General features: G+C 40.6%; 1 protein-coding gene across 2 annotated transcripts in view; it reads left to right on the forward strand.

Annotated features, from left to right (window-relative positions):
* Egflam (EGF like, fibronectin type III and laminin G domains) overlaps window positions 1–24,440 on the forward strand; it is a 219,008-nt gene that overhangs the window by 115,330 nt on the left and 79,238 nt on the right. For both annotated transcript variants that reach the window (XM_017800331.2, XM_029567804.1), the window contains exon 6: window positions 3,674–3,840. In XM_017800331.2, the coding sequence (XP_017655820.1) occupies window positions 3,674–3,840 (167 nt within the window). The remainder of the gene's footprint in view (window positions 1–3,673; window positions 3,841–24,440) is intronic.

Genomic DNA, 24,440 nt, shown 5'->3' on the forward strand with positions numbered 1-24,440 from the left:
GCCCCAATTAAATTATTAACCTTTGAGAATGGGTTGTCTTTATATCATCTTAGAAGCCGCTCAAAATACAACTTCTGTAAGGGATTCTACCAGGGTAGCAATTTCACCACAGCTGAAATGATCATTCACTGAGGTTTTGATTGGCAATGGGAAAGGTGTGCAAAGGTCAAAATACTACACGAAATGTAATGAAACAGAAAAATATGTTCCTGTGGATTTAAGTACATTTTTTCTGTCCTTTTTCACATGGACTCAACTAGATCAGTGGCTCAAAACTTTGTGGATCTTAATTGTCTTTGAGAATATGATGAAGCTAAGGAGGCTTTACTTAGGAAAATGAAATGAGGGCTTATATACAAGATCTTGCTTATTATTTCTGGAAGTCCTCAGACACTTGGGACAAATGATCTCTAAGATTCCACCCAGTCCCGGTATCTATGCTAGATTTTAACATTGTAAGGTGTAAGTGCCTCTTCCCACTAATGTGAACCAGTGAGTGTAGCTCAATTGCTTGAACTAATTAAATTTTGAGTAGCCATTGCTGACTATACTTTGTATGCCCTACCTGAACCCCCTATCCAATCACTCCAGCCATGTATCTGAGCTATAAGATGCCTGACCTAACCCCTTACCCCTTCTTGAAAAGTGCTAGAGATGCAGGCTATGCTGATGACTGGCCATCTTTCCTGGAAAGGTAGCACATTCTCAGCGAACTTCTATTCTGGCCTTTCCATTGTTGAGAAAAGTGCCAGAATAGTGTTGCTATGGTGACTTGACTGACAACATTGTAGTTAGCATGAAATGATTCCCTTGAGTGGAAGACGATAAAGCTATTGTTAAGGATGGTTTAAGACAATGCTCTTGCCTGGTCAGCTCTCTCAGCCTCACCTTGCACTTTGTACCTCAAGAGACTCTGAACACATTCAAATGGAAAGTCCACGACAAAACCAGAGGCAAAATGTTAAAGGTTTTGAATTGTCATTCAATCTGCAAGAGCTTCTTCCCCTACTCTATATAATGAAATTAAATGTTAATGATTTCAGTCTCTTGTTGAAAATAGTTTCCTTCCTGCATAAAATGAGCAACAAATATAAAATAATCTTTTTCTTACTTTCTTTTTCTGTAGCTTTAGCATGAAGATTGTTGAGATTTGCAGGTATCCCTGGGTAAACACAGTACACTCTAAGAAAAGATTAGCGTTATTTCCCCTAGAACTATCTCAAGGGAAGCTTAGCAAAGAACAATGGGAAAGTTTTATCTAAAGACCATATCTTTTCTGACTTTACTTTTTGGTATCTCTGGTGGCTTTCCTCTGTGAAGTGATTTTGTTCTAATGTGAATCTGTAAATGAGTTTCCTAGAATCACTCAACTTTTCTCTTTGATGATAAAGTTACTTAGAGAAGAATTCCACCATGAGATTAAGACACTGAGAGAGAGCACTCAACCCTACTTTCTCCACTGGGTGCGCCTTGTGATCTCTATCTTTTCCCAGCACTGTCAGGAGTGCAGTGCACAGCCTACTCAGCTCAGTGAGCCTGAGGAAGTCTCTGTTTACTAGGCTTTCAGTAAATCCTGCTAATGGAAAACTAGGTGAGCACGTGTTGAAGAAATCTATCCAAGCCTCTGCTCTTATGTTCTTGTCTGGTAAGTTGTTCATAAAGGACAAGCATCAATCTTTGTTGCTTCCTGCTACTCTTTAAATATCTGTGAATAGGGGTATGGAACACCAGAGGGGGCCAGGGAACCATTTGAAGGTGGGAGAACTGCCCCCTTTCTACTACCCCAGTTTTTAATCCAGTATTAAGAATCCTTTTTATTGAATTTTTGCGATTTTCATACAATATAGTTTGACGGTATTTACATCTGCTCCCCTCTCCGCACCTCTCACCACTGCCCTCCTGCCCAAATTAATGAACTCTCTTATATATAAAATAAGGCCTATGGAGTCTGATTTGTGTCCCCAAATGTTCTTCAGTATGAATCCATATACTGGAGCCTGGTTAACTTACCAAGAGTCCTAGGCGGTGAGGTTGGAGCTTCTTACTCACTTCCTCATGTCTATGCTTTGATTTTGTCTGGTTTCAGCTTGCATGGAACTTGTGCACACTGTCACTGTTACTTTGAGTTCACGTGAGACCTCAACCTCTGGCTCTTACAATCTTTCTGTCTCCTCTACTGCAATGATCCCTGAGCCTTGGGAGACTAATCTAACCTCACCCATCAACCCAAGTTGGCAACACCTGTTCTCAGCATGTGGCCTTTGTTGTTTCTTGCCCTTTCAGTGGCTTAATTATCCTCTTCTATGTTAAAATAACAAAAAAAGTTTGGGGTGTTTACTATTCATTCTTGTCACATGAGATAGTTGTGGAAAGTAAATGAGTTAAGGTATTAGAATAATGTGTGGTGGTTTAAAAGCACATGATAAGTGACGGCTATATTAGTTATCAACACAAACCCTCCAGTTAGGCCTTTCTCACTGAACCCAGCTGTGCACTGTCATTCCTAACTTTCACTTCGCCTTCCTATTACCCACAATGTTCTTCTTCCTCCCCTCCATCTAGTACAACCAGATAGAGCGGTGTGATCCAGAAGAGATATGAAAGTTTATGTTTTCTAACTATGGCATTAGGAAGGTAAAAAGAAACAATAAAATACATTTTAATAAAATGTTTTAACTTGTTAGATCCAAAATAGTATCGTCTCAACATGAAGCCAATATGAAGATAAAATCATGAGATTTTTTCTTTTTTTCTTTAAAGCCCAATATACATTTAATGCTCATAGTAATTTTAATTCATACTAGCTATGTCTCAATAGCTATGTTGACTAGTCATATGGGCTAGCAGTACGGTATGGCAACAGCAAGCAGCTTTTGGGTTACTAGCTCTATAAGTAGGTAAGTCCCTTCAATAATGGCTAGCACATGTTTATAATATGATGTCAGAGAGTAGGCTAAGGATGCATATCTCATTTGATCTTTGTGGCTGTACCCTTAAATAGGAACCTTCCTCAGTCACATTTTACAGATGAGAAGACTGAGACTTAAAGATATCAAGGAGCAGCTGCTAAGAAGCAGAGTTGGTTCTTGCCCTCTGTGTGCTGCCTCCTTGCTCAAGGCTCTAGATGCAGATCTGCCTTCTCTGCAGTGGAAATTCAGCAAGTTGGCACAAATGCACAATTTGCTGAGAATATGAATGTCTGCGAACACACACATCATGAGTATTCCCATGGCAATTCATGCCGTCAGTCACCTTATAAAACTTGTACTTGTTTACTCATGAACAGATTGCAAAGAGATGGAATCTCTGTTCTCCTGACCTCTAGGGATGGAATGGCCAAGGGGAGGTTTATTTAGGAAACATCTAGAAAACAGAGCTCTTGCCAATGAACTCTCCCATGTGAGGTCTTGTCATCATGGTCAAGGCTGAGCAAGCAGAAGCATATGTCTCTAAGCAGTGCTTAGAACTGACCCTAATGATGATCCACTTGCTTTCATTGGCAGAGACTTATAGTCAAAGACATTATGGTTCAAAAGCAGGACCACTTTCAAAGAGGAAATGCTAACTCACTTTTATGAGCATTGCTCTCAGAGTGAAAATGGTGTTAGCTCACATGGCCAGGTAGTGTCCTTCCCCTATTTCTGAATTGCTTCTTCTCTCTTAATCGTTAAAGGCCAGATTTTGACACCAGCTGGACCGTAATCCAGGAGCAGCTCCAGATGGACTCCATGGTTATTAAAGGCCTCGACCCAGATACCAACTACCAGTTTGCTGTGAGGGCCATGAATCCCCATGGCCTCAGCCCACGCAGCTGGCCCAGTGACACCATCCGAACACTGGGTGAGTGTTGTGTCCCTCCTGAAGGATATGTGCAGCTACACTGCTGTGTTTGCCTCTGAGCCTTGCTTGGGGTTTGTTAGTGCTCTGCAGATGAACAACCTGGGATAGAGCTCTCCTTGGGCTTCCTCCTATGGTTTTCCCAGGCCTTTGAAAGTTGGAGACACTCCACAGAGACACAGGCTATTTCTGTGTCTAGGAGGTCAGGGAAGGTTTATTTTTGCATCATCCTTGGGGAGTTTGAGGTTGGCTTTGTTCGCAAGTACAGGACAAATCACATAACAAAATGAGAGTGGCAGTCTCTCCCTGCCTCTCATCTCTTGAGAGATAAGTTAATCTTGGAAACAGGAAAAAAATTAAGACCACCCCCCCAGCCTCCTCAGGGCTGTCAATGAAGGACTTTCAGCTGGGTGTTGTACATGCCTATAATCCCATCAGTTGGGAGACTGAGGCAAGAGGATCATGTAGAGTTCAAAACTAGTTTAGGCTACATAGTAAGAGACTGTCTTACAAATAGACAAATATACATAGCTAAAACTAAAAAGACTCTCAAGTAGCATCAGCTCCTCTGAGTGATGGTCAGGAAGTCTCAGAGAAGATGTTGGCATGGTTACATGTAACATAGGAATCTAGCTGATGATGTGAATTCTCATGGCATTTCTCTAGAGTGGACCAATGTTTAGCAAATAAACTAAGGATTTTGTTAAAAGTCAGTCAGTTTATGTCTCTGGTCTGGGATTCAGCAAGCTGTCACATGATTTTTAAGAGCCATACTTCTCTATTAGAAGGGTTCATACAAGCTTGCCAATCCCAGCCCAGCATTGAAGTTTGTGTTTTGGAGGTGGAGGTCATATTCACATAAACCTAGAACCTTGGAAAGTGAGATCTGAGAAAGGAAATGCAGGCACAGTTTTGTTCAAAAGCCCTGTCTTTTCAGTTTCACCCATAAATTCCTCCAGAAGTGCTCCGAAGCTACTATGGGCCCTGTTTGCCCAAGAAGGGGGCTCTGAAAGGAAGCCCAGCTTGAGTAGTAGGTTTTCCATTAGCCTACACAAAGTCCTATTTTGTTATTAGGACCTGAATAAGTTCCTCCTCCTTATAAAATACTCACAAACTAACTACAAGGCTAATGCTATTTCCAGGTAGAGATTTACCAGGGTGTACAAGTTGTGGGGATTTGGGCCCTTTTGAACAGAGCCCTCACCCTGTAACCTTGAATGTTAGCTTTTCTATATTCAAATTGAGTTGTTGGGATATACGATGAGGCCTCACCTCCAAGAATACTCTCTATCCCCCACCATCTTATAAATATAATGAGACAGGAATTGTTTCCCTCTTCTTCAGAATGTAGAAGCTGCCCATGCCACCCCTAAGGGGTGCAGACCCTTTTTTCTGTAAGGCATGGTAGCAATTCAACCTCGAAGGCAGGCTTCCTTCCATCCTTTTTGTTCTCCAGATTATCTACTTTATTTTTTAAAATATATTCTTATTGAATTTTTGTGGAGTTCATACATCTTAATCATATTTAGCACCCTCTTCTCTAGTTGTACCCCCAATAGCCCATCCACAGTACTTCATACATTTTATTCTATATGTTAAGGCCTATTGAGTCAAGTTTGTATACCCAGATGTTCCTTGGTATAGGTTCATCCACTAGAGCCTGTTCAGCCTGTCCAGCATCACTTCCCTAAAGAAGATCAATTCGCCCTCACCCAGCAGTCATCAGCTGCCAATAACTCCTTGCCAAAGTTGTGGTCTCCTGCCTATTTCCCCAGCTATATGCTGTTTTTTCTCCAATTGAGCTTGCATGGGTCTTGCACAGGCTATCACCATTGCTCTATGTTCACATGAGCAAGGTCCTGGAGCCTCTAAAACTTTGTTTCCATGTGGTCATGCACCTCCTCCCCCGGCTCTTACAATCTTTCTGCCCCCTCTTCTACAATGGTCCCTGAGCCCTGGATGGGTGAAATTTAATATAGGAGTCCTGTCCAGGGAGCCACACTGCAGACTCTCATTCTCTACACTTTGGCCAGTTGTGGCCTTTTGTGTTCATCGCCCTTTCTTGCATGAGGAAGCTTCACAGATGAGAGCTGAGAGATGCATTAGTATTTTCTACCCCTTGTTCCACTATGTTCTGTGAGAGCTATGTAGTCCATCATCTTAAGATGTCCAAAATATGGCGTAGCAGGACATAGAGGCTCACCATACTTGTAAACACTTAGCTTGGTTTTTGGGTGGCACTCACTGTACCTTCCCAGCTCTCAACAGGGAGTCCTCCCTTTCTGCACTTTCCATCTGTCATGGTGTCCTCTGATTCCTGGAGTGAAGAGAGAAAAATGATGAGGTGTTCTAGTTACCTGTCTGTTGCTATGATAAAACAATGACGAAGAACAACGTGGAGGAAAGGGTTTATTTGGCTTATACTTTTCTGTCACAGTCCATCATTGAGTGAAGTCAGAGCAGGAACTCAAGGCAGGAACCTGGCAGGAACTGAAGCCAAGACCAAGGAGGAATGCTGCTAAGGCTTGCTTCCCCTGACTTGTTCAGTTACTTTTCTTATACAGCCCAGGCCCACGTGCCCAGGGATGGCATTGCCCACAGTAGGCTGGGCTCTCCAACATCAATTAGTAATCAAGAAAAATTTCCACAGAGATGCCCACAGGTCAGGGTAATGGAGGAAATTTCTCCGTCGAGGTTCTATTTCCCAGGTGACTCTGTGTCAAGTTGACAAAAAATGAACCAGTATATGAAGTGTAACAGTTAACACTGACCTTGACCTTGGATGTGGGGGTGGTAGGCTTTAGAATCAAGAAGAGATAAGAGGGTAGGATACCTCTTGTGCTTTTTTCTTTTTTTAACTAAAGCACCTGTGTGGTCTTAGAGTTTCTAGTCACTATTTCCCCATTACTGGATCCTTGTTTTGTGAATTAAGTGGGATAAATGATGCAAAAATACTTCATAAATATGAAACACTTTATTGTATTTTGGCTATTGGAAGAAGTAAAATTTTGTAATTTCACAGTAACTGTGCAAAGGAGGGGCAAAGCTACACAAACCCAGTGAAAACTCTTCTTTATGAGATATTCTTTTTGGGTGTGTTTTGTTGTTTAGAATTTTAGTTTGTTTGGGACATGATCTCATGTAGCCAGGGCTGGCCTCCAGCTTTTTATGTAGCTGAGGATGACCTTGAACTTCTGATCCTCCTGCTTCCATCTCCTGAGTGCTGGAATTATACCATGTACCACCATGGCCAGTTAAGCATCAATCTAGGGCTTTGTTCACACAAAGCAGGCACCGTACCAACAGAGTACCACTCCAGGTCATTGCATTAATAAATATTTTTAAATAAATACAAATTTGCTGCCTTTGAATATATATGCTTACTCAAATTAGGATAACAAGAGTAAAATTTTTTTTAAATTATTTATTTAATAACCACATGATTAGAAGAAGCATTTCATTACAGCATTAACATATTCAATAACAATTTCCAGAGCAAAGATGCATGTCTTTCAAAATTGACTGTAAATTTTTAGGTTCACAGTTGAATTAATACAGTTATACAATATTGAACTCAGTATAAACTCTATAAGACATAAAATTATATTACGTTTTAATCTTTAAAAAATATCTTCATTTCATTTTAAAATTTACTGTTTCATACAGAAAAACTCATTTTTAATGATACTACTAATGCTTAGATGTTTGCACATGTCTCTCTAATCTCTATGTATCTGATTATTACTAATCACAGTCGGTTACTTTCTGAGATCCTTGGCACATGAGCATGGATATAAAGTCATCAGGTAGATTTCAATGGTAGTTTTTTTCACCTTTACTAATTAACATGAAGCAAATTTTTATGCTTCTTCCTCAAATATAACTCATTTTTTATTTGTTGATTTTTTTTGTATTTCATACAGAACATCCCAAACAATCTTATTCACCTATATACCCACATCCCAAATGGCACCCTCCCATAGATTCCCCCCCACCCCCACTGGAGCCCATATACTCTGTAATCCCTGTTATTGCCCACTGTTGCAGGGAATTATAAGAACGTGCTGTAAGTGATTTTTCAATTGTAACTTTTCTGTTGATCGCTCTACTGTCTTATAGAAACCCTTTATTCCAGCACACATTCTTATTCATAATTTGGTTTTGGTTTAAGACTATTTTGCTTCCAAAACACATTTTTCCATACCAAAAAAATACCCAATTACCAAGTAGTACTATCTGCATCTTAATCAATTTGAAGTATTATTAGTTGCCACTGGAAAGCCTGTTGGAAACCAAGGTTTGTGCTGAGCACTTTGCCTGTAAAATCTACTCACTCCTTCCAGAAACCTTGGGTAGGAGGGATGTTACCCACTTCTTACAGTTGGAGAAAAACAGTGTCTTTAGAAGATTACAAATTTGGGGGCTGGAGAGATGACTTAGCAGTTAAGAGCACCACCTTTTTCTTTTTTAAAAACAGAAACATTCCTTTAGTGGAAGACTTCCTCCTGGAACCTCTTTATAGTGGTATTTGTGTCCCTTGTTGTGTGACTCTACCCTGATAACCACTCATCTGGGCACCATTCATCTGACCATCACTCCAATTTTATCATTTTGAGCATGTTATATAAATAGAGCTGGACAATATATAACTGGAAGATCTTAGCTGTTCTTGGATTTGGCAGGTAGTTGACAAAGGCCAGGGCTCAACCTCTTCCTCAGCTGGTGCTGAGCCAAAGTGAGGACGGCATGGATTGGGTGGTTCCACTGGAGTGTTAACAGGTGTATGCTTTATCTACCTTTGTCTTATAAAAATACAAGACAGAAAGGGAAGGAAAAAGTAAGATCTAAGTGTTCTAATGAGAAACAGGGCTACTTTGGTCATTCTAAACAGTGATGACATTGACATTCCCCGGCATTTACTTTGGGCCTCTCCTGGGAGGCTTCTCACAGTTTAGTTTCCATGAGAAAATGGGGAAAAATTAAAATAAATTTTACAAAGACCAGAATCCTCTTCTCTCATTTCTTGTCCCCATCCTGATATATATATATATATATATATTTTTTTTTTTTCTTCCAAGAAATAAACACCAGAGACATTATAAATTTGTTTCTGATCTTATAAATCAACTCCCAAACCAGGGATTTTGTAGGGTATGTACCCACCCCATCTGATAATCACTTACCCACTGAAATCCATGCTTAGCTCAGTTGGGAAGCATAGGGTCAGGAAATAAAGAACACAGACAGCCAGTAATAGATAGGACAGAATACAAAATAAATAATAGATAGGACAGAAGTAAAGCCCAAAGAAGATTCACTAAAAATAAAATGTATATGATCAATTCTGAGATTATATAATTTCCCTTAGGAATAGAATGTGGTCTTACCATCTCAAATCATTTAATTTCTAATGCTTTATCTTCATGATATAGCCAGAGAAAGAATCGATACATTCTTTTAAAAAATATTTTTATCGATTTGAGAATTTCATACTATGTATTTTTATCATAATCACACCCTCTAGCCTCTCTCCAGCCCACCTCACTAACCCCCTGACTTCATGCCCTCTATTGTTATTTGTTCTTTTTTTTTTTAAAAAAAAAAAGGCCAGGGGCTGGAGAGATGGCTCAGCAGTTAAGAACACTGGATGTTTTTGCAGAAGACCTGGGTTCAAATCCCAGCACCCACATGGCAGCTAACAACTGTCCAAACTCCAGTCCCAGGGGATCCAACAGCCTCTTCTGATCTCTGCAGGCATTGCATGACATGGGTGCATTTACCTACATGCAGGCAATATACGCATACACATAAAATAAAAATAAATAAAAAATTTTTAGAAAGCCTATTGAATCTAATCTGTGTTTCCAAAAACAAAGCAGTGAGAGAGAGAATGAGAGGGAGAGAGAGAATAAAAGTCTAACAGACCAACAGAGTAACAGTCTTCTGATTCTACTTTTTATTGGTTGATTTTTTAATATATATTTTTATTTATTATTTATGTGTATGTGTGTATTGCCTGAATGTAAGTAAGTGCACCCATGTCGTGCAATGTCTGCAGAGGACAGAAGAGGCTGTCAGATACCCTGGAACTGGAGTTATGGATAGTTGTTAGCTGCCATGTGGGTGCTGGGATTCAAACCTGGGTCTTCTGCAAGAACAGCCAGCATTCTTAATGGCTGAGCCATCTCTCCAGTCCTTATTGGTTGATTTTTAATCTCCCAAAAGTTGACCATTTACTCAGACAAAGGTCAGTAAATAAATATTTTAGGGTTTTCAGACTGCTGTTGTTAAAAAAAAAAAAGTCATAGACAATAAATAAAATGATCTATATGAGTGTGTTCCTGTGGAAATTAATTATGGACATTGAAATGAATTTCTTAGGAGGTTCATGTGTCATCAAAAATTTATCTTTTAAAAATTTTTTCCCGCTGGGCGTGGCAGCCCGTGCCTTTAATCCCAGCAAAGAGGCAGAGGCAGGCAGAGGCAGGCGGATCTCTGTGGGTCCAAGGCCAGCCTGGTCTACATAGTGAGTTCCAGGACAGCTGGGGCTACAGAGAGACCCTGTCTCAAAAAGACAAAAAAAAAAAAAAAAAAATTTTTTTCCTACCATCGAGAAACTACCAAAATTATTCTAGTCTATAAACAAAAACAGGTGAGGCTCACCTTGTCCTGTGGGCTTTTGTTTGTTGAGCTCTGTACTGTACTGTGGGATTTATCCCCCTAAGTTTAAGAGTCTCTAGGAAATTTGGGGAATCCCTTCTTTGGTAACAATTTTGTCAAGCTTGTAAGGAACCAATTAGCACACAGCAGTAGAATTGTCCCCTGACAGATCTCTGCGATTTCATTTTTACAAGAATATTCTTAAATAAGAGACCGAAGAACCTTGGGTCTGGAGAGATGGCTCAGCAGTAAAGAGCACTGGCTGGTCTTACAAAGGATGCAGGTTTGAGACCCAGCTCCACATAGCGCCTAACAACTATCAGTAACTCCAGTTCCAGAGGGATCTGACACCCTATTCTGACCTCTGTGGGCACTGCATGACATGGGTGCACTTACATACATGCAGGCAATATGCTCATACACATAAAATAAAAATAATAAATAAAATATTAAAACCCAAGAGCCTCAGCCCAGCAGCAGTGAACAGGTTTGCATTGCCCTTTTTGAGAGAGAAAGCAGTGAGGGAGGAAGGGTTGTTGGCTTACTCCAGGATGTAGGTAGGATAGGCCTGTAAATCATGGATTTGTAAATCTTTAGAATATAAGAAGGAAAAGGAGGAACAAATCACTTGTCTCACTCTTAGCACAGAGGAACCTGCATTTTAAGTGTGCATCTATGCATAAACATAACTGCAAATGTGATTTTACATTCAGGGTGCCCTCTGTAGTAATCGCTATTGATTTGCTAATGTCTGGATTCATGTAAATCTGAGTCACATCCATTTGCACAACTTTATTGGCTCTGAAGGGAATGATTCACTTTGCTGTTAAATACCTGCTACCTATTAATTGCTCTTTTGAGGCCTTTGTGCAGTTAGGATGCATTTGTGTATAATCAGCATGTCAGTACTTTACCCCTTTAGAGAGAGAGAAAAGAGATACTAAAGGAAATGATAAAATACAACTTTCCAAAGTCAAGGCATAGTTCATGCTCTGGCTTCAGCCAAAACATCTGTTCAATCAGTGACCACAGGATATGCAGCTGTGTGTTACTGATTCCATTTGCCGGATTTTAAAACATTGATGTATTGAGGTGATACACACACACACACACACACACACACACACACACACACACACGGTCATGCTTTCCTCTTATCTTCAGTTGATGTTACTACCACTTTCTTTTCTTTCTTTGACTCATTATTTCATGGTTAATCTTTCATGGTTAATCTTGTCTGTTCTTTTCTTTGGAACATTTGATTTTACAGTTTTTTTTTTTTTTTTTTTATTGGGGTCATTTTGATTGGGAAATGTGAGGTATCTTTCTGTTAGAAGGAGGCCTTTCCTCTCACCTCAGGTGGGCTTTATCTCCAGAGTTGGGTGAGAGATGCTCAGGGTCACCCAAAAACTTTGGGTTCTTGTCTTGCAAATTCAAAGGATGAAACTCATGGACCACAGTGAGTGAGTTTCAGGAAGAAGTTCATTAAAGAGTTATAGAGACAGAGCCCCGATATTGAAAGAGTGGGTCCTGGAAAATGGAATACCATTGAGCTGCTAGTCTAGGGACCTTTTAAATGACTTAGGGCAGAAACTGCAGCATGGGGAAGGGGATGAGCTGGTCGGCCCACCCAGGAGGTGTCCAGATGCTTCCCCTCCAGTTCAGTCACTTCCTCGCATATAGATTCCAGGCAGAAATGCTCATTTAGAAGAGAAAACAAGGAACCAGGAACCAGACTGCTCTTCTGGCATTCCTGGCCTCCAGCAAGGACATTCTTAAAACTGCTATTTTGAGGTCCTCGCCTTATCTGACCAGTTTCTATCTCCTGTTCACATCAATCATTTCTCAGCATCTGAGTTCCAGAATCACTTAGGTTCTTTGATGAGCAAGGAGGGGAACAATAGTGGTTTTGTTATCAGCATATATCAGTCTGGTGGGTGGGCACCGGCCAGGACTTCCAGGTTCTTGTGTAAATTTGACAGGGACACATGGCTAGTGGTAGAATCTGAGGCAAATTATAAAGAAAAAGCACACTTCCCTGGGGAGGAAGTGGGCCAGAGCTGGGAGAAATATTAACAGTTCATTGGCACCCTTGACCCACAGAATTGGGATCTTTATAGGTCATCTGTATACCACAACTTTTCTCATTCATGTTTATCTGTTGCAGGTCAGCCTTGATAGGGAGGGGTTCCAGTCTAGCCACTAGCTAGTCTCCTTCACATGCTGATTTTCATCTCACTCTCCACCCTATATCCTGACACAGTGTAGCACTGTCAGGAAGTGTATGGGATCAGCTGGACACAATGACAGACACACGGGAGGGGCACAGTGTGTGTTGGTTGTGCCTAATGGACTTCATCTGATTGATAAAGGGAAGAAAGAGCACCTCCTGGAAGGTTTAGACTCATTCATAAAAAAATTTAAGAATGGACTTAAAGGGAAGCATTAGGACAATTTTACAGAAAAATTCTATAAAATGTTGTAGAAAAAATCCTCAGGGCAGGCAAGCTGGAAATCTTTGCAGCTACCTTGAGGAGAATGGAGGGGAAAAGAAAAAAGCCATGAAGCTATACAGGTTTAGAACCTGCATAGAGGTCACACATGGTGGACTGGCAGCCACATGGAAGGGAGAAGAAAGATTTAGAGAAAAAGTAAAGAAATACAAGATGCTAGGGCAGCCCAAAGCACCTAAGAAAGCATGTTTAGAAAATGGATATGAAGAAGAAGAGGAGAGATCACGCTTCTCTGAAGAAGAAAAGCTAGCAGACTTACCTGTCTGTCTGAAGCTCTGCATTAGGAGGTGGGGAATCCAGGCAGAAAAAGTTCACATCATTAATGCACTAGGTATTCCACCATCTATTTAGCATGACTTAAGGTGAACCTGTCTTCCTAGGGGTGGTCCCATGACCGGGTGATTGACCACTGAAACTGGAAAGGTGGGTCTTCCAACAGATAGACTAGAGATTTTATTTTTTGAGCAGTCAATCTTACGGGACTTTTTGCTACACTAACATGATTAACCAACCAAACTCTAAACAGATAGTTATACATAGTCTACGTGCCACCAGTCTCCTAAGCAGGAAATAGAGAGATATGTAATTGAATACTTTGAAGCAAACTTAATGAGTAGATTGTTTTCAAAAGCTTGGGCAGCTGTAAGAAATCCACGAAGGAGCAATTGCCAGCATCTGGAGATAGGGAAAGCCATCTCACAAGCCATCTATGACCTTTGGATACGACATGTGAGGCTGGCCCATGGTAACCTCACAAGTAGAAATTGTGGGGAATGAATGCCCTGACTTTTTCTTCTCCCTTCTTTTCTACTGATGGTGCTTCCTCATGGCAGAACACATCAGAAAGCCAGGCAGGCTAGCCTTCCAAGGCACGGGGCAGAATAGAGAAGGGCAGTAGTGGGTCTGGGGACCGAGAGAAAGAACCTACCACTAGAAGGAACAGCGGAATCTCATAGAGTAAGAGAATGGTGCCTGCTATATGGAAATGTGTGTGTATCTCATTCTAATAAATTTAGGGCTCAGATGGCTCATCTGTGTGTTAGCATGTTGCCCTGAACACAGCAAATAATGAGCCTCCCAGTCAAACCTTTGTGGATCTAGGCTTTTTTCCCAGAACTGGAAAAGATCTCCCTCCTTGCCTTGAACAGAAGGAAACTAAGGCCTGTGATGGCACAGTAGCTTTCTCAAGGTCACTTACTAGCAGATTCTGGGTGGTAACTGGTTTGGTAATTGCTTTTCATACTTGGTTCCTACAGTTAGTGGGATTCTTTTCTACTTAGTAATTGGTCTCCAAGGGCTAAGGGTGGTGGTGCATGCCTTTAATCCCAGCACTTGAGAGACAGAAGAAGGCAGATCTTTGTAAGACTGAGCACAGTCTGGTCTACATGGTAAATTCCAGGCCAGCTTGAACTACAAGTCTCAAAAAGACCCCACCCAAAATTAAAAAAAAAATTAGTTTCCAGAGTGTTCAGGGAAGAAGACCCATCATGGCTCAAGAAAGGGTTGGAGGGAAGGAGTAAGTAGCAAATAGAGTGGGTGTAGTTGCCAAGGGCCGACTCAGCCCTTGAAGCTACTGGAAGCTACTGAGCTTGACTTTCTCAGGGAGACATGAGAGTTCTGGGAGAGCTGAAGGTGCCATACTGGCAGAGTATAAAGGCCTCACTTATTCTAAAATCATTTGTATGAAGCTAAGAAAACCAAGACAGTAGTAACCAAACAGAAATAGCTTTCTTGTCTCTAAATAGAAAAGTTTTGATGTTCCTATAATGCTTAATATTAGGAAAAATCATCCATGTGGTGATTTGAATGAAAAAATATCCCCTATAGGCTGAGGTATTTGAATACTTGGGCCCAAGCTGGTGGTGCTATATGGGAAGGTCATGGAACCTTTAGGAGGTAGAGCCACAATTGCTAGAGGAAATATGTCCCTGGGGACAGGCTCTGAAGGTTTATAGCTTTGCCCCACTTGTAGTTCTGTGACTTTGTCTCTGTCTCTCTTCTCTCTTCCACTCTTCCTCTTCCTCCTCCTCCTCCTTCTCCCCTTCTCTCTCTCTCTCTCTCTCTCTCTCTCTCTCTCCCCCCCCTCCCTGCATGTGGATAGATAAATGCTCTCTCAGCTCCTGCTCCAGCACCTGCTGCCATACCTGCCACTATACACTCTCCCCCTGGAATCATAAGCCGAAATAAACACTTTTGTGTATAAGCTGCCTTTGGTCATGGTTTTTTTTTTTTTTTGGTCTTTTTGAGACAGGGTCTCCCTGTAGCCGCAGCTGTCCTGGAACTCACTATGTAGACCAGGCTGGCCTTGAACTCACAGAGATCTGCCTGCCTCTGCCTCCCAAGTGCTGGAATTAAAGGCGTGCGCCACCACACCCGGCCCTGGTCATGGTATTTTATCACAACAAAAAGTAACAAACACAAGCATAAAAAAATTTCTCTCTCATTTCAGCATCTAGACAGGACTACTATTAACATTTTGGGGTATAATATCTTCTAGAATTTTTTAATTCAATGATCATAGAACATATGCTTTTTCCTTACTACAAAAATACTATATACAATACTTTAGCTATTAATAGAGACCTACTTCATTGATTTTAATAATCACAGTGTAGTCTATCCTACAGTTCTACCACGTGTCTAAGGAACTCCCTGTCGATGGACATTTAGATTGTTTTGTGAGTATAACCACACTTGATGGCGCTTTTGCTTCCTTTTTTCTCTTTTTAGTGTGTGTGTGTGTGTGTGTGTGTGTGTGTGTTATGTATATGTGTGTGCCTGTTCACATGTGTGTGGGTATGCATGTGCATGCATGCGGAAACCTGAATTTGATGTTGGAAATCATCCTCAATCCATCTTCCATCTTATTCTTTGAGACAGAGTTTCCAGATAAACCCAGGTCTCACCAGTATGGCTGGTCTCACTAGCCAGCTCCTTCCAGGGTTTCTGTCTCCATTTTCTCAGGCTGGAATTACAGGCTGGCTGCCACACCCACCTGGGATGTTTACACAAGTTCTGGCCGTTCACAGTGCTTACACGGCAAGTGCTTTAACCTCTGAGCCCTCTCCCCAGGCCTACTTCTTTTCTCAAAGTTCATGTTCATCCTCTGATACCTCTTCATTGCAAAGTAGGCCAGCCAAGTATTTCTTGCTTAATGTTTATAGATGGCTGGACTAATGGGCACAGCCAGTCAGCAAATGAATGGATGGTATTTGAAACCCAAACCTCTTACTGCTAGGTCACTAATATAACCACTAGCTCCTGCTGCACCAGATAAATGCTTACTAACTCACAACATTTGAATAGACTTTTAAGGTCAATATACATAATTGTTTTCTAAAGGAAAAGAAAGCTTATCTACTATAAGGATCTAACTTTAAGTTCAGGCCTATAATTGCTATTTTTGGGGGGTGGTCCTTTCCCTATGATTTCATGCTATTGCCCCCATAGGAGAGGTAATAATCTAGAGAGTCTTTCCTTTGGGCTATCAGACTATTACCTTTTATTTTTCACTTGTGAAATTAATATGCTGACAGTCAGAAGAATCTGACCTTGAAGCTGATATACCGAAGACTTCCACTGTGCACCTACCAAAGGAATAGACCTAGGCAGGAGGAACTCTTCTGGGCCAGGAATGGCTGATGATCATAATATCCCACAACATACCTAAAACTCTTTAGTCTTTCAGAAAATGGGAGATTTCATTTCCTGGTAAAATGGAAGATTAGACGCTACCTCTATGTGACCTAATTTTAAAAAGTCAGGATTTAAAAAGAATACACCCTATTTCTACAGGAGAAAAACACTGAAGGAAACACAAACATGCCTGGGTGGGATTTTCTCTACAAATAAGCAGGCAGGAACAGCCACCGACATGGGCCCAGCCAAAACACACTGTCATCGATAACTGCCAGGAAGCTTCCCCCTCTTTCCCGGACACAGGTACTACAAGAATAGCAAGCAGAAAAAAGGCTGACCAGGCTGCAGAGATGTAATCTGCGTCTGAATACACCTTGCACAAAGAGATGGCAGTGGCAGGGCAGGTTGTGTAGATGGAGGCTGAAGCAAAGACTCCCCCTGGCACCAGAGAGATAACAGCCTCAGAAGACACCGCCCCTGTCACTCCCTGCATGAGCCTCAGAGGAATACAAGAAGTGTGCCACTGAACTTGGTTCAGTTTCAGTTACAAGTGAGGCCAGGAAGAGACCACCCAGAGACAAAGGGAAACCCAGACGGACAGTCCTTCCACCCTACCTCAGAGCTTCACTCACAGAAAGGCCCAGGCTTGGAAAGAACCGCCAGCACACCAAAATAGCAGTAGGGGGTTCAGACTGGGGAACTCCATCAGAAGTAGAAATCCCCTATCAGCAGGAAGGGATACACTGACTTAATGTGTTTGAATTATGAGGACTATCATCCCTCACCTGCACCTGCAGAGGCTGCTACAAAAGGGTTGAGGGAGAGGGAAAATGTACACCATGCCAGCTAGGGTAAAGTATTAAGGCTGCGTCTTGTATTTCAATTTACTTATTCTGGTTTTTTTTTTTTTTTTTTGGCTTTTATTTTTTAACTTTTACTTTTGTACTTTGTTTCATTTTAGCTTGTATCTCACCTGTTTTAGAATTCAGGATGAGAAGGTGACATGCAAATAAAGAAGTAGGAATAGAATTGACCTCAACAGATGCAGAGAGCTTTATTAGCTACGAGGGACAAGCAACCTTCCCTTGGGAATGGAGGTTGTATGTCTGGGTTGAAGAAGGTCTGAAATTTATAGGTGGGCCCAGAAAATCCCAGAAATGGAGTGGTGCCCTCCTAGAATCCCAGAAGGTGGGTTGTACCTTCTTGGGTGTGGTGAGCTCCTTTCTGGGATCTGCAGGAGTTCTGTTAGGGAGTTTGATAAGGAACCTGATTTACAAGGAGGCTGATAAGGCACCAAATGTCTTTTGCTAGGGGCCATGCATTCTGAAATACATGTATCTCCCTCCTGGAGTGAGGAGGCTGGGTAGGCAGATGGTCAGTTCATTCATCATTTGTCAGGCTGATTTTCCTTCAACCTGAATGGGCTTTTATGACTGTCTTTTTTCTACATCTAGTCTTCTAGTATATTCTCTATTTTTCGTACCTCTAACTCACATCCCTCATTCATACTTTGCTTCCTCTTTTCACCTTTATCCATTCCCTCTTAATCTCACCACATAATTATTTGTACAGTTTGCTCTAAAAAACCATAAACTGGCTGGGTGTGCTGGCGCAAGCCTTTAGTCCCAGCCCTAGGCAGGCGGATCTCTGTGAGTCCAAGGCCAGCCTGGTCTACATAGTGAGTTCCAGGACAGCTGGGACTACAGAAAAAGCCCCCCCCCCCGCAAAAAAAGTCTATAAACTACAATTTTCCCCAATCAGTGCCCTAGTGCTGCTGTCCTGAACCTTATTGGGAACACAAATAAAGTGCACACATGTCTTCTACTGCCAAGTTAACTCTGGACTTGCTGGCAAAGCATTATATTTGTTACTACAATCAGCTTTGCCCCTGGACGGTCATGGAGAATATAAATCCAAGTGAGGACAACTCACCAAGAAAACTCAAGAACGAAAGTAGGAAAAGGAGAAAAATGGAAACATAAATGGAGGATACATCCATCCCAATAGATACTCAAAGCACAGCTAACAAACAAAACAAGTGAGAAAGCACACAACTACGATTTTCCTAAAGCTCTCAACTTCTCAGTACTGGACACCAAAGGTGACATTTAAGAAAAGGTTTCAGCTGGACGGGGTGGTGCAGGCCTTTAATTCCAGCACTTGGGAGGCAGGTGGATATCTGTGATTTAGAGACCAAGCTAAGTTCCAGGCAGCTGGGCCTACAGGGAGACCCTGTCTCAAAAAAAAAAAAAAGAAAAAGAAAAGGTTTCAGAGTCCTACCTTTAAAAATATCAGTGAGCACAAAGAGGGCCCAAATAAAGAGAGAGAGAAAGAAAACCAAGTCAGGAGCTAGACAAGAAGGTTAGCAAAGCGGATGGAGTGTTCAGCAGTTTGAAGGAGAAATTAATCAGTGAGGAAAAATTCAGCCAGGACATTGAGCTTTTCAGAGAAAATAAAGCAAATAAATACTGGAAATGAAAGATTCAATCAACTAGATAAAAAACATAATGGAAAGAACTGTCAACAGACAAGACCAAGCAGAATAAGTTTCAGGGATGGAGAGCAAGACTGAGACAGTGATGCATGCAGACGTATATAAAGAAGGAGGATTCGTGAACTGACGGATATATCCCAGGGACCAAACCTACGAACCCACGAGGTCAGAGAAAGAGCTGGCATATCTATAAAATCTAAAGGCATTCATATGTGTTCAATGAAGGACTAGACAGATGGCTCAGAGGTTAGGAGCACTTGGTGCTCTTCCAGAGAACCTGAGTTCAGTTCCCAGTAACCACACTAGACGGCTCATAATCACCTGTAACTCCAGCTCCAGGGGATCCAACACTGTCTTGTGGCCTCTGCAGGCACCTGCACACATGTGGCATACACTCACACAGACACATATACCTACACATAAATAAAAATAAAAATAAATCCTCTTAATAAAAAGAATAATTTTTTCAATAAAATTATAGCAGAAAATTTCCCAAACCTAGGACATCTAAACAGAAGAAACATTTAAAACCCCAAATGATCATAACCAGAGAAGGCTCTCCCTATGACGTATCATAAGTCAATATGTCAAAACTACAAAACAAAGAAACAATACTGAGTTATAAAGGAGAAACATCAACTACCTACAAAGGTAGTAAGAGCATCAGCTCTCTTACCAACATCCCTCAACCTAGGAAAACATGGAACGATACATTTTAAGCCCAAAAAGTAAATAACGACCAACCAAAATTGCTCTACTCACCAGGTCTATCTTTAAAAATTGATGGAGAAATACAAATATTTCAAGACAATAAGAAATTAAGGCAATTCATGACAACCAAGCAAGCACAACAGAAAATAATAAAGTGGGTACTATACCCAGAAGACAAAGTAAAGTTCCAAGATTTAGTCTACTGAATGTCTCCCTTGGTTCTTGGGAGTTTCATTCACTGTTATTAGTTCTTTTCTTTATGTGTCTGAATGTATGGTTGCTTCAGTTTTGTCCTCCACTCCTGAAGGTGCCATGAGAGCATAGGAAAGAATCCATTTGTTGATGAACAAAGGAGAATTGGGAATTAATGCATCATGTCCAACACAGGAAAAAAGCAACTCCTAGTACTAACAGGGTAAGGAAAAAAGTAGCTCCTAATAATCCCACTGTTTCAGTTTGCCTTTGACTGCTGTGACAAAACACTCTGACCAATACCAGGTTGGGAAGGAAAGGGTTTAATTGACTTACATTTCCTAGGTTACAGTTCATCAGGGAGCCCAAGGTAGGAACTTGGGCAAGAGCCTGGAGGCAGGAACTGAAGCCCAGGCCATGGAGGAACATTGCTTATTGGCTTGCTCTCCTGACCCATGCTCAGCCTGCTTTCTTATACAACACAGAACAACCTGCCCAGGGGTGGCACTGCCCACAGTGGGCTGGGCCCTCCCACATCACTCAAAAATCAAGAAAATGCTGGGTGTGGTGGTGCACGCCTGTAGTCCCAGCACTTGGGAGGCAGAGGCAGGTGGATCTCTGTGAGCTCAATGAGGCCAGCCTGGTCTACATAGTGAGTTCCAGGACAGCTGAGGCTGCAGGGAGATCCTGTCTCAAAAAGACAAAAAAAAAAAAAAAAAATCAAGAAAATACCCCACAAACATGGCCACAGGTCAATCCAATGGAGAAAATTCCCCAGTTGAGGCTCCCTCTACCCAGGCATGTCAAGTTGACAATTAAAGCTATCCAGCTTCTCCACCAATCTGACCAGCAATCAAGAAAACCACAGGAAATAGCAAATGCCTCTCAATAAGCAGCCTTAAATGTAAATAGCCTCAACTCACCATTTAAAAGACACAGACTAGCTGACTGGGTTAAAAAATCAGGTCCAACTATTTGTTTCATGAAAACAAAAAACATGAAAGTCAGCCAAGCCCTGATACAATAATAGGGAGAGACTTCAATACCCCACTCCCATCTTTTAAAGATAGGTCTTTCAGGCTGAAATTCAATAAAGAAACTTCAGAACTAAATTGTAACACAGAACAACTGAATTTAACAGACTTATCCACAAAACATTTCCTCTAACAGATACAGAAAGCACATTCTTCTCAGTGGCCTATGGAATATTCTCTAAAATTGATCACATTATAAGCAATAAAGCAAGCTTTAATGAATACAAAGGAATCAAAACAATTCCTTGTGTTTTACCAAATCACAGTGGAATAAAACTAGAAATCAACGAGACTATAAACACTACAAAAGGACTGAGATACTGAACAATACACTTCTGAATCAACATAAGTTCTTGAAGAAGCAAAGAGCAAATTGTAAAATTCCTAAAATCAATTGAAAGTGAAAGCACAATTTACCAAAATCTCTGCGATACAACTAAGGTAATTTTAAGAAGAAAGTGTATAGATATAAGTGTTTACATTACAAAATTCATAGATCTAAAATAAATATCTCAAATTTCTAAAAAATGAGGATCCAAGCTGAGTATGCTAATGCATACCTTTAATCCTAACACTCAGGAGGCAGGGATAAGCAAATACCTATGAGTTTGGGGCCAACCTGGTTTACATAAGAAGTTACAGGCCAGCCAGGCCTGTATGGTAAGATCCTGTTGGGGGGCGGGGGCAGGGGGAGCAGACCCAGATGCAGTACCTAACAAGAAATAATAAAGATTAGAGTATAAATTATTGAAATGGAAACCAAAAAAGTAATACAAAGAATTAAAAGAAGAATTTGGTTCTTTGAAAGCCAAATAAGATTGACAAATCCTTAGCTAAACAAATCACAAGAAAGGGTGATAAGCTTTAAATTAATAAAATTAGGAATGAATGAGGAAATGTTACAAAAATCTCCAATGAAATGTAGAGGATCATTAGGGAATAATTTGAAATCTTCTATTCCAAAAAGCTAGAAACCCTAGAAAAAATAAACTTCTAAACATATATGGCCTATGAAAATCATATCAGGAAGATATAAACAACTGAAATAAGTCCATAACAAACAACAGTTTTGAAGTAGTAATTAACAGTTTCCCACAAATCAAAACCCAGGAACAGACAGATTCACAGCTGAAGTCTACCAAAATGTTAAGGAAGAGCTAACATTAATATTTCTCAAACTGTTCTATAAAATAGAAAGGGAAAAAAATACTTCTAAACTCATTCTATGAAGTTAGTATTACCTTGATACTAATACTTCAAGGTGTACCCACTTATGCAATAGTGGCATGACTGTTATGGGAGAACCAACTATTCTACACTTGTATTTGAGGCCCACTCCATAGCAGGAAGCCTGGTACTACTGTTTAATTAAATTGATATAACATCAAACTGCCTTCTAAGTAACTCTCATTATATACAAACAAATATTAATCTCAGCCTTAATCAGAGAAGCCTCTCTTTACAGTGAACAGCGGTGACTGCAGAAACACACAGCTGCCTATGGTTCCAAGAATAAGTGACTGATGAGTGCTCAGTCCTAAACAAGGTATTTATAACATCCTCTCTACGGCTCAGAGAACATCATGGAAGAGGGGACAGAAAGAATGTAAGAGCTGTAATATAAGGAGAAGGACTCTGCTACCTTCTGAGTATAACATAGCCATTGCAATCACAAACTCACAGCAGCTGAAGTCACCTGCACTGGTCCTGTACAAGACAACCAATCAGATATGGATGAGGCAGCAGTTAGTTGTTGAACTGCTGAACTGTTGACTGTTGATAGAGCCTAGGACTTGGAAAGTCATTCTTCAGTTGCATAAGCTCCAATGGATAGGTTCAAACCAGATGGCCCTGGTTAAACTCAGTGGATCACAAAACAAAACAAAAAGACATGAATGTAGGAAAGGGGTTTTTTGGGAAGAGGGAAGATTAAAAAGGGGGGAGAAGATAAGAGAGTGTGATAAGAGTAATGGAGATGAATTATATTCATGTATGAAATTATCAAAGACCAATTTTCATTAAAATATATATGAGGGGCTGGAGAGATAGCTCAATGGTTAAGAACACTGGTTGTTCTTGCAGAAGGCCCTGGTTCGAATCCCAGCACCCACATGGCAGCTAACAACTGTCCGTAACTCCAGTCCCAGGGGACCCAACAGCCTCTTCTGACCTCCACGGACATTGCACGACACGGATGTACTTACCTACATTCAGGCAATACATGCATACACATAAAATAAAAATAATAAAATTTAAAAAATATATGAATACTTGCAAGTTGAAGTCAAGAACCCCTTAAAAAGATTGTGCATCACAACCAAGTTGGTGTTATTCCAAGGATGCATGTTGGTTCCACACAAATCAATAAAAATAGTGCAACATATAGAGAGACTTAAGGACAAAGATCACATGATCATCTCAAATATATGCAGAAAAGACATTTCAAGATCCTTCATGACAAAAATCCTGAAGAAATGAGGAATAGAAGAATATATCTCAACAACAAAAGACATATATATATATGCATATATATATACTTGTAGCCAACATTATACTAGATGAGAAAAAACTGATATCATCTCCTCTAAAAAAGAATGAGACAGGTGCTCACTCTCCTCACTTTTATTTGATATAGTGCTTGAAGACTTAGCTAGAGCAATAAGACAAGAGAAAGAAACAAAAGCAATATAAATAAAAGAGGAAGAGGTCAAATTATCCCTATTTGCAACAGTATCATCCTCTACTTAAAACACCCTAATATCTTCACCAGAAAACTCTTAAACCTGATGAATATTTTCAGCAACATACCAGGATACAAAATCAACATTGAAAAACCAGTAGCTTTGCTATATTTCAATGATAAACTTGCTAAGAAGTAAAGTAGGAAAAAATATGCCATTCCTAGTAGTTTTGAAAGAAAACATGAAAACCTAGGAATAAACCTAACCAAGAGGCACAAAGACACTATATGATGGAAAGTGCGCATGAATTGGCAGAATTAACGCTGTGAAATGGCTGTTTTATCATTGTGGTCTACAGATTCAATGGAATCCCCATCAGAATTCCAATGACAGTCTTCACAGGACTAGGAAAAAAATGATCCTAAAATTTATGTAGAAACATAAAAGACTCCAAATAACCAAAGCAACCCTAAGCAGAGAGAACAATGCTAGCAGTACTGTAATGCTTAACTTCAAATTATAGTGTAGAGCTATACTGACAAAGACAGCATGGTACACAAAAGAAGACACAGACATGAAATAGAGTAGAGGGCCCAGAAATGAACCCACACGGCTACAGCCACCTAATTTTGATGAAGTGTAAAAAACATGAATTGGAAAATGTCTCTTCACCAACTGG

Source organism: Nannospalax galili, unplaced genomic scaffold, assembly GCF_000622305.1.
Source record: "Nannospalax galili isolate Female #2095 unplaced genomic scaffold, S.galili_v1.0 scaffold139, whole genome shotgun sequence".
NCBI lineage: Eukaryota > Metazoa > Chordata > Mammalia > Rodentia > Spalacidae > Nannospalax > Nannospalax galili.